Genomic DNA, 11,352 nt, shown 5'->3' with positions numbered 1-11,352 from the left:
AGTCAATCAGTACAGAACATCCACGGACAAGAGTTATGTTCTTAATAATTCAGAGTCTGCAAGAGAATCTGGGAGTCAGCCATCAACTCTCAGGAAGATGATACAAGGTAGTTACAACGTTCATTTTCATAGCGGAATCCCCCAAAGAGCCAGCCTGGAGATGCCCATCTCAATCAATTACCTCTTTTCTCTCACGGACATCCACTATCATTGTCTTAATCAGGCAAGTGTACAGTGGAAGGGATTCTAATGCTACCAGGCATGTTTCCGTGTTTGTTTTTTTACCCCCAACACCTTCTTTTCAGGTCTCCCCTCCCAAGGGGAGGAAGATGGTTGCCTCAATTGACTCTTTGTATTTAAGCTTTGAGGGAACTAAAAACATATTTAAACATCATGGACCACTTTCTTTTCCTCACCAAGCTCCTTCCCTTGTATCTTCTCCTTTAAGTCACTCTTCTTATCTGCAGTTAACCTTCCCTTGTCTTCTGCCAAGGCACCAGGTCAAGCTCCAGCTTCCAGCACTCTCTACCACTTCCTTTACATGCAGCCTCACCTGAAGTCCTACCTGACAAGCTCCCACTCTTCAAAGGAAAGCCTCTTCCCAAAGGAGGCCAAGTCACGTGCCACTGAAATACTCTCTGAATTTCCATGGCTTCTGAACCTAGCAAGTCTGTACTCTTGGATTCATGTCGTGATGTCTGAAATTACACTTTTACTCACCTATCAGAAAGCATTGCATTCCACTCTACTGACCAATGAGGTTGGGGGCGGGAGGGGGTAACAATGTGGGATACCAGGAAAATAAGACGTAGAGGAGAAACTGTAGAGTGTTCATTTGAAATGGCATGCATTCGGGCCTTACTTAAGACCTGACGGGTAATGCCCATTTGAACAGCTTTTATTCTGAGTCATCTATGTTTCAGGTAGAGATTTAATCAAAAACCAGGTTAATCTTCCTCCTTCAATTTCCTTTCCAAGACTTTAACAGTGTTCCTATGTTGACAACAGTCCCCAATCAGAGCTGCAAAATACATTCAGTGCAAAGACTTAATGCCCCTTAACTACACTAAGTCCAAAGCCTGACAGTCCTCTAAATGACAAGGGACGTGAAAATTTTGTACAAACTGCAGGTATAATTCACATGCACGGTTCCCCTGCTCCCAAATCAGCATTCATTTCCTTCAGCTAAGTCAGGTGAGTCTGGGGTCTCTGATCTCAGTACAGAGCTTTGATTTTCCGATGGGGTCTATATAAATGGTTGCCTTTCACTGTGACAGAATCCTCAGCCGCCAAAAAAGAACAAACTCACAATACTGCAATACTGAGACCATCTTAGAGCTTAAGACATTTTTTTTAAGAAAAAAAAATACTGGCACAAAATTTAATAAAATAAACTTTAACATAAAAACAGTTTTGGACCCCCTCCATTGAAGTCCATCTTTGTTTCAAAAAGTAGAAAGGTTAATAATTCTTGTTTTTAGTAATCCCCTGAAGAAAATGTTTTTATCCCACCCTCCAAATGTATTGACTTTAGTCAATCCCATTACTCATGATGTGACAAGTCCTCCTGCTATTAAATCCATAACTGAAGATGGACTTTTTTTCTTAGACTTGTTTTAATGATTGGACACATTAGTCTCTTCCTCCTGCAAACCAGGTCCATCAAACTTCTAAGAAGACCTTTTTCTCTCTCCTGAAAAATCTGCTCAGGAGCTTCTTGCCCCACCCACCCCAGAGGTCCTGACTTTCTCTTTCCAGCCTCACCAATGGCCAATGGAATACAGCTGCAGCTCCCTTAGCTCCCACCCCTGAATGTGAAAATGAGTTCTGGAAAATAAAACATAGAATAACAACTAAAAATTAAGAGTCCAGCCAACGCGGTTGTTTTCTGAAATGTCTCAGCAGGGTTCCCCCAGTCCCTTCTGTGTCCATCACTCGTCAGCATCTGGCTTCACATCCAGCATGGCGTGCAGTTCCTCGGGAGTGTATCCCAGCAGACTCTGCAGGTCACAGACGAAGCGGTACACGTAGCGCTTACCCGCCGTCTTGTGGATGATATTTTTGTCGTAGTAGTAGCGAAGGCCACGGCTCAGTTTCTCGTAATTCATCTTAGGTTTGTTTTTCCTCTTTCCCCATCTCCTGGCCACCTGAAATAAAATTAAATAGAAGTAAGTAAAAGTCTGTAGGGTAATACTAGAATACAGTGAATACACCTCTACACATCCATCATGACTCATGACTGTCAAATAAAAATGCTCAGAAATTTGTGTGTGTACACAGTTCTGAGCTAGTCCCTCTGAATTCCATTTTTATTCTTAAGAATATTTTTGCATTCTTCACAGTAACTGTACGTCACTGTGAATGTACACTACGAAGCCATGGAAATTCAGAGAATATTTCAGCAAAATGTGGACATTAAAACGCCACCTTTTAATATGCCTATGCATTGTGTAACGATCAGATCGGGTTACATGGCATGCCTTTAACCTCAAGACATGTACTATTACTTTCCGGGGACCATTCAAAATAACTCCCATGTGCTCCCTTGAAATAGCTGATGACTGTTCCACAGCCACCCAACAATACCACAGAAGCTCTAAAGTTCTCTCTTCCCGTAACAGCATCCTTGGTTCAGCAGCCTCTGTCCCCTTCCCCTCCTCTCGCTCATGCTCTGATAATCATTATTTTATTCCCTACTTCTATGGGACCCGTGATTCAGTTTCTAAACCTAAGTGAGAATATGTGCTGCCTCTCTGAGCCCAGCATATTCCTCTTAATAGAATGCTGGCCCCTTCCATACACATTGCTGCAACAGAATTTCTAAGTTCTAGTTTCCAAGTGTTGCACTCGATTTAATTATTTAAACTGATGAAATCATTAAACTATTGATTTTGAAGGAAAAAGAAGAGCCACAGGACAGACATCCCTCTAGCCCACAGCATAAACAGGTGTCCTTAATTTGAAAGCACAAAACTGGACAGGACAGTGTGGAAGGGGTGGGAGAGCTGCCAGTCCTGCATTCACCACCAGGAAGCATCCTTTCTGTCCCAGGGTGCAAACACTTTCTCATGTCTGCCAGAAGAAAGATCTCCTCTCTCCTATCCATTCATCTCTGGCACTGGAATCAGGTGCAGCACAGATGAATCACTTAGTAAGCACTCTGAGACAAAAGGATGGAAAAGTGAATGAAGTACATTCACCTTGCAAGGCCTCTCAAATTCACAGAGCCAGCCACTAGGAAGAGGGTGAGTCACAGAAGGTGTGTCTACTGACGAAGGGCCAACTGTGTACCAGGAATTTATATATGTATCAGTTCGTCCCAGAAAGCCAATAGACAGTGTACCCACTCTCTGTTCTGCCAACAAGGGAACTGAAGCCCAGGCAGGCTGCATCGGCAGTTCTTGGGTACACAATCAGCGAGGCGGTGCAGAGCTTGCAATCCAGGCCCACAGGATCACAATCCCAGGGTTTTCTCTCACCCTTCCTCAGCCTGGGACTCCCAAGTCACTCTTTTCTTACCTCATCGGGGTCAGAAAGCTTGAATTCCCAGCCATCTCCTGTCCAGCTGATGAAAGACTGGCAAGACTTATCAGTGAGTAATTCCAGAAGAAACTGCCACAGCTGGATCGGGCCGCTGCCTGGAAGCACAAGGCACGGTGGATCATTAACAACGTGTATTCAAGGCTCACAGCGGCCAGCCCCACTGTGCAGCAGCCCCACTGTGCAGGAGCCCCACATCCCTCCTCTCAGCCTGTCTAGACAGGAGAAAACTGAGTGAGGTCCGCCTCAGCACAAACACTGGAGCAAGTACTCTGAGCTCAAAGAAAGTGAAGAGCTTCCTTCCAGAAGAAACAAGAAAAGTCACAGGACATACTCTATCACTTGCTTGTTCTTTATTAATTTCAGGGTCACCTCTTTTAATTGCTATGCAAACTCTGGAAAAAAATACAGTCCGTCTTTGGAGATGTTCTAAGGAAGTATCCTCTTTGCTGCTTGTTTATTTGGTTTGAGAGAAGTACTCACTATGTAGCCCTGGCTGGCCTAGAACTTGTTATATAGACCAGGCTGGCCTCAAATTCAGAGATCCACCTGCCTCTGCCTCCTTAGTGCTGGGATTAAAGACGTGTGCCACCACATTCGGCAGTGAGTATTTTATGTGCCTTTAAACACTAAGTCATTACATTTGCCTTAGAAGAAAGGAAAGTCTTTGCCAGGTCCAGGCAGAACTCAAAGTCCAGAAGCATTTTCCACAGCAGGGGCTTCCGGCCCTGACCTGTGATGAAGAAGGCTCTGTCTCTGTTCTCGCATCCTCTCATGAGGAACAGGCACTTGATGCCCTTCAGTTGCAATGGTTTTCTCTACCATGGCTCCACTCCCGGCACGTTTGTGGGAGCCCATTTTCAGGTTTCCTCGTGGCTTTACCCAGCAGGTCTACATAGAGAAGATGACCTCTCTATGGACCATGGGCCCGAGTGCAGGTGTCTGAGATGGTCTGCACTTGGCTGTGCTGGGGGGAGGTCTTTTGCTCCACCCCTTGGCATTTCTACAAAAACCCTGGGGTAGAGACAGTCAGGGCCCGTTGGAATAGGTTCTAGGCCCTCTTGAGGCTATCCTGTATTTTCTATCTTTATCTTCCCCCTCTAATTCTTCTATCTAATATTTCCTGCTGCTCCTACTCAAGAGCACTCTGGGGAAATGTGGGGGTGGTGGGTAGTCCCCTACACAAATGTTCAAGCCAGAACTAAGAAAGGAACACATTGCCACTATGTGAGGAATCAGCTTGCTACCCAAGGGATCCTCAGAGGTCAGATGAGGACTGCCCTGCATTGTATTCACAGGGTTAGATTCACAGGGTTAGTTCTCATTATACCTACCCCCTCTGTCTCTGTCTCGTGTGTGTGTGTGTGTGTGTGTGTGTGTGTGTGTGTGTGTGTGTGCACGTGCATTCCTGTCTCTCCTCCTATCTATATGTACAAGAACGTAACTCTAGAAAGTCTAGTGTGCCCCAACAGCCAAATCTCCAATTCTAAAGGATTTAATCTACAAGTCTTCCTTGCAGGTTATCTTCCTTTTATGAAATGACCAGAAATCAATCCTATCTAATCTATGGGTGTGGGTAGATAGAAAGTTATCGGTTCACCTGTCAGCACCTCTTGCTAAATGTCTACACTGCACCTTATGACATTAATATTCTCATACCTAAACGTAAAATTTTTAAATGTGTCTGCTCCAAAGTAAACTCAGAATCAACAGCAAACAGGTTTTAGAATTGTCTCCATCAAAAGGGATGTTCTTTATGCACACCTCTCACTCTATCTTACACCCCTTCAAGGTATGCTAAGAGTGGGACTCAGGCAGCCCTATTCTTTCTAAGCTACTGGTACTCAGAAAAGTAAAGTGACTTTGCTCCAAAGTCAGACTTAAAATACCAGGGAAGCCTTTCTCAACACCACAGGAGAAAGCATGTAGGGCCAGATACCACTCTGTGCAGCTGAAGGAGCTCAGTCTCTCCTTGGCACACACATGCTGCATATGGTAAATGAACGAGCTCTTCCTCACCACACTGAGAATGTACCTTTGGCTCTGTGGAGCCATCTTGCAAGATATATAGCTAAGAATAAAAGCAAATGCCTTCCAAGCCAATGAATAAACTGAAGAAACAACCCAGAGCACCGTAAAGCCTTCACTCACTCCATATATATCTGTTTGTAAGAAACCACTTAGTATACAACTCAGATACATGTTCAGAGTTCTTTGGAGTCGAATTAAGTCTGCAGCCACAGGAAGCTAAACATGGCAAATTAGAGAACCACTGAGAAGTCTTTCTCAGTGACCTAGGAGCTAAGAAAGCAAACTGCCCTTGAGAAATGAACTGCGATAGCCCCAATATCAATTATAAGTTTCCCAGTGATGCTCAGAAATCTTATACAACCAGCAGTATCCCCGAAACAGATACAGAAAAGCTGACATCAGAGTTCTTTGATTACTCTGTATCAATACTGCAGACCTCATAAATAAGAAAACCCCTAAGAAAATGGGAGCCACAGTTCACTGAGGCCTTTACAACATGAGACACATCTATGCCTTACTGTCTGCTTCTGAATTCTCAGTGACCCTATGGGATAGATAATCTATTGGTTTCTACCGTTTCTCAGCAGAAAGAAAACGTAATGCACAGGATGGGTATCTAACTTGGGTAGAGCCATTCAGATGAGAAATAGAATACCTAGGTCAATACCTCAGATTCTTCAATACATTGTTCAAACCAAAAGCCATGGACCTAACTAAACTGACTGCCTGGTTTCAGTGACCCAAGTGCTAAATGGATCTAGCTTTCAGGAGTCACCTTCCTTGTCTCTTCCAGGACTCTTGAGAGACATATCACCTACTAATTTAGGTACCCATCCCAACAAGGGACACTGCCAGCCTAGTCAGGCCCCTGCAGTGGCTAAGTTTTACAGTAGTAGAACCTCTCTCAAACTGTCTTAAAAAATCTCTCTCAGAGAGAGACTGAATATCAAGCTGAGGAGAGGGATGGAAAGATGGTAAGACCCAGGCAGGTCCTAGTCAGTGATCAGTATAGCAAGCATACTGGCAGGTCCTAGAAAGGAAGGCTCAAGAGGATAGCACAGCCCCTCCCCTTGAGGCTGGGACAGAAAGAGGGACTTCAAATCATATCATCAGTACCAGCTCTGGGGACAGAAGTGATTTTCCTACAATGTTACCTAAGTTTCAATACCAAAGAACTCCCTAATACAGCCTATGAGCATCTGCCCACTGATGTCTGAATACAACTGGGGACAGGTGAATCCTTGCTGGAGACGATTTTTTTCCTCACTGTGAGTTTTATTATGTTCAGAGGGAACATAAAAAAAAAAAATGTCAATTCTGGGCACTGGTAACCCAAGTCCTAGGATCATCTACTCTTGAAGTCTTTTATTCCACATCCACTAAAAAGAAGAAAGGATGTAAACAGGGAGAGCAGGTGCCCAAGGAGAGGCACTTGAATGGGAAGAAATGTCTCTGATTCGATTTCCAAGACAGTTGAGAGAGGAGCCATGTCAGCGCAAGCCTCTTCCTGGGATTCTTACAGAAGACGCAGGTTAGCTGATGCATGCCTTCGGACAGCCCACAGGCATTCGGGTGTGCTAGCATACACCTGTGTGTGATCCCAGCACTCGGGAGGCAGAATCAGGAGAAGTGAGAGTCCAAGGCCAGCCTGGTCTACCTAGCTGGACTCCTCCTCTACCCTCCAAAAAGAGGAGGATAAGACCCTACACTGTTGTACCCAATGAGACAATTCCATGGTTCCTCTTAAAAGTCACTTCCCCGCTGATGCCGTTTCACTGACTTGTACACATTTCCCTCCTGCTGGAGAGAGCAACAGCAAGAGGAAGGGTACAGAACTGTGGCTTCCAGGTTATCTCATTCCTCAATGGTGTCACAAGGACCTTGTTCCCACAGCAACCTATCAGCCACACTCACTCACTTCCGGAGGGAAAACTGGGTCCACATGGAGGCAAAGCGTAGAGGCAGCCCTGGGGCTGCAATGCTTACCGGCTTTGCCTATCCGCCAGCCGCATCCAAGTCCACGCCCCAGACGCATGAAGGAGACTTGCAGTCCCTGTTGCAGGTCTCCTGAGGACATTTCTGGACTGCTTAGCATAGATCTGTTCACACCCTCAGGCTCCAGCCTCCTTCCTTTGCCCTTGCTCCAACATGCTCTGACATTTCAAAGCTTCCTCCACTCTCCCTCCACCTTCCCCTCTCCGATCCTACCTCCCCCATCCACCTACCCAAATGGGTTTATAGTCCCAGAAAACCTCTGTTCCCCCCCCCCCCCCCCCGAGCAGAAACTGGTACTAAGAATAGTGCCAGTCATGGGAAAGGGGAGCTCACATGTTAAATGTGACTCACAATGGCAGGCCTGTCTGGGGCCCCAAGGCAGTCAACGGCACCCTTCACCATGCTGCCTTGCGGTGTCACACATCAGGAATCCAGTGGCATCACTGGGAAAGTATGCTGCTCCAGTGGAGCTCGGAGCCACAACAACAGAGGGGTCCCTGTTAGAAGGAGGTTCCAAGGCGGGGCATGAAGGAGCACAGCGCACACACCCCCACAGCCCTGCTCCCATCTTGCTGCCATCGCCTGAGTCAACTTCATATCCCCTGCTCTGCCCTCTTCCAGCCACCCAAGTTAGGGAATTTCCTCTGCCTGCTTTTCCTTCTCAGCCTCTAGATGAGAGGAAAGTTCTTATACAATGCAGGCAGGCCTAGTGTGCAAAGCGTGATCCAGACTTGGAAGAAGCACATGGAGGGGCCTGGGCAAGTGGACAAAGAACACCAAGCACACTGTCCTCCAGGGAACCCCAGAGAGACCACAAAGCAGAGGCAGCCTCACATACATTCTTGTTGACTCTGGTCCCTCGTCTTTTATCTAGAAAGGGCAAGGCCTACCACCGATGTCAATGAGGACTGGTTACTGATGTCTCCTGCTTTTTGGTCACTGACTCTGAGACTAAAAATCGCAGTAAGCTAGAAATATAGAAATATACTTTTACTAAAGCGTGTGCCTGTGCATGTGTGTGTGCCATGTGTCTAGCTCGTTTGGCTAAGATTTGCTGTTTGTCTTCAGTTATTGTTGTTTACGGAATCGGAGACTAAACCTAGGATCCTGCACATGCCAGGCAAGTGTTCTAAGACTGAGCCACCACGCCCTCCGCTATGTACTTACTCATCTGTTTATGTATGTATGCACGGATTTTGAGACAGGCTCTCACTGAAGTTGCTCAGGCTGGCCTAAAAACTTGCAATCTTCTTGTCTCATCCCCCTAGTAGTTGAGTGTCACCGACATTCCTTTTGTTCTCTAGGTCTGCAGACCACCTGCCCATGGCAGTGACCTCACAGCTGGCCAAGGGGAGCGAGGATTAGACTTCAGGTTCCGCCACTCCGTCCTCATTTCCCCTCAACCATAGTTCCCATCTATCACCTGTGCCCTAGTAAGAGGCTAACACAAGACAGCTGAGTTCATACAGATGGAGTCAACATTAGACAGCTGTTGTCCTGGCAGACTGCTCATATTTTCACTATGGTTTCCTTTTAAACACTGTGTATGTGTGTGTGAAGGGTACTGCACATGTGTGTGTGCACACATATGTGGAGTATAGGCAACAACCTCAGGTATCACACTTAGAAAATCCGCCCACCCTCTTTGAGACAGGGTCTGCACTGGTCTAGAGCTCACCAATTAGGCTAGACTAGCTGGCCAGAGAGCTCCATGGGTCTTCCTGTCTTCTCCCCAGCCCTGGGATGTCAGATGTGCGTCACCATGGCATGCTTTTTAAGTAGGTGTTAGAGATCTGGAGATCAAACTCAGTTTCTCATGTTTAGGAAGCGAGCACCACCTGAGGCATCTGCCCATCTCCCCAGCCTCTTTCACTATGGTTTCTAACACCAAGTCTTTGTGGTTTGCTCAAAGTCCATCTCTCTCTCATCATGGGACTATATGCTCCCAGGAAAGTCCCTGTTCTCATTCCTGAAGTCTAAGACAACACCTCACCAGCACACATCTCCCAGCCATCAACTCTAGCAATGTGCTTTGTTGAATGCTTCTGGTTTTGTCTCCTTATGTCTGTGGTACCTGGCATGGTACTTCAACATTTAATGGATGGTTTTACCAAAACCATCATCCTAAAAAAAAAGAAAGAAAGAAAGAAACAGAGAGAGAGAGAGAGAGAGAGAGAGAGAGAGAACCCACACAGGTTTGAAAGGTAACTAAAGGCCTCTCTCTATTAAATTATATTTGGGACCAAAATATGGGTGACACCCAGGCTATGTTGCATCAACACACTCCCAAAATAAAACAACCGCACCTCTTGTCCTTAGGGGGTTCATGCTGCTCTAAGAAGTTGAAGTCCTTTAGTTCTACTCTGAAATTCAAATTGAATACCTCAGTGTGGGTAGGACAGCATATTTATTTTAACCTATGAAACTCTCATGGTTGATCAGCCTTGCAATGGGGCTGACTCTGTCCTGAGAGCACACATCTGGCAGGTGGCCCTAAAACAGCGAATAAGCCTGGCTGGCCCCTCCCTTCCAGCCAGGTGTCTCTGCCCACAGCCAACGGTGACAGCAAAAACAGAACACCGGAGTCCGGAAATGACCCGTCTGCTCGGCGTACCCTCCCTTTTTATACCCCCCAAGGAGCACCTGTCTCCGAGGTGGGGTGGGTGACTTCAGAGTCTCATACACCCTTCTAAGTCACAGACAGCTCCAGAATCTTACTGTTTCCATTAAGTCATGGTGTTGAGGGGCCAATTAAATAGAAATCATCCAACAGTTTCTCGCCGAGAGTCGGACGGAAGCTGCACAAGACTGTTTCAGGACGGCATTGCTCTGGGGTTTGGCACTCTAGGCCTGGGAAGAACTTTGAAAGGAAAGAGCAAAGATGATTTGATATGCCAACTCTGTTTTACGCCTAGAGCTGTCACCTGTTCCTTCTGAGTTACCCTACACTTTTCTGGTGCCATTCTTCTGTCCCATCTCACCTCTAACAAGACCCAAATATGGTGTGTTCTACAGCCTACCCCAAATGCCTTGGTTAATTAAGTCCCTGCTATCGTATGCTCTATAAATATGTTCCTGTGTTGATGCCTAGGAACTCAAGAGTAGTGAACAGAATATGAGGTCTACCAAGAGACCATTAAAGCTGTATTTGATAAGCACAATGATGAAAAAATAATCCAGAAACCTGCATCCATTTATTGCTGAGATAACCAGCATCTAACAATGGAAAGGAGTTGGAAAACAGATCTCAAATAGATTAAAAACAGCTTCTGAGTGTCCAGTTCAGGTCCATCGTATGTCTGCCCCCCCTCCCCCTGCCATACACACACACTGCCACTCCAATAGGGGGAGTAATTCAAAACACTTAAAAAAAATGTTATATGGCAGGCAGGCAATGAAGGACCGAGAAGTGACAGCATCCTAGAAAATCTCACACACACACACACACACACACACACACACACACACACACACACACACCACCCATAAGGAAGCCTCCACAGGGAGTGACCCCTACAGATCTTTGATTTTACTTCTTCCTAGTTCAAATGAAATATGATGCAACTCCAACTCCCTGGGCTTTGTTTAGCCCTGTTCTTAAAATGGAAATAGTAATTCCTGCTTGTCTTTCATTTGCAGATGTATAAATTAGGCGTTTATTAGAGAAACCCTGGGAAGTAAGGAAGAGAGCGAACACTACAGAATCAACCCTCAGAGTGGAGCCAACTGGGCACAACAATAAACAGCACTGGAATCATACAGAAAAGTGTCAGACGGCAGGAAAAG

At 45.9% G+C, this 11,352-nt stretch overlaps 1 protein-coding gene across 1 annotated transcript in view; it reads right to left on the bottom strand.

The window, feature by feature from the left end:
- Positions 1-491: 491 nt before the first annotated feature.
- The window catches only part of Ets1 (ETS proto-oncogene 1, transcription factor), a 62,569-nt gene continuing 51,708 nt past the window's right edge, over positions 492-11,352 (bottom strand). The window contains exons 7-8 of the mRNA XM_059267580.1: positions 3,520-3,638; positions 492-2,147 (exon numbers count right to left, since the gene is read on the bottom strand). Of these exons, the coding sequence (XP_059123563.1) occupies positions 1,932-2,147; positions 3,520-3,638 (335 nt within the window). The 3' untranslated portion in view covers positions 492-1,931. The remainder of the gene's footprint in view (positions 2,148-3,519; positions 3,639-11,352) is intronic.

This window comes from Peromyscus eremicus, chromosome 7, assembly GCF_949786415.1.
Source record: "Peromyscus eremicus chromosome 7, PerEre_H2_v1, whole genome shotgun sequence".
Classification (NCBI taxonomy): domain Eukaryota; kingdom Metazoa; phylum Chordata; class Mammalia; order Rodentia; family Cricetidae; genus Peromyscus; species Peromyscus eremicus.
The sequence above is the reverse complement of the archived record's forward strand: the minus strand, read 5'-3'. Positions and strand labels throughout refer to the sequence as shown.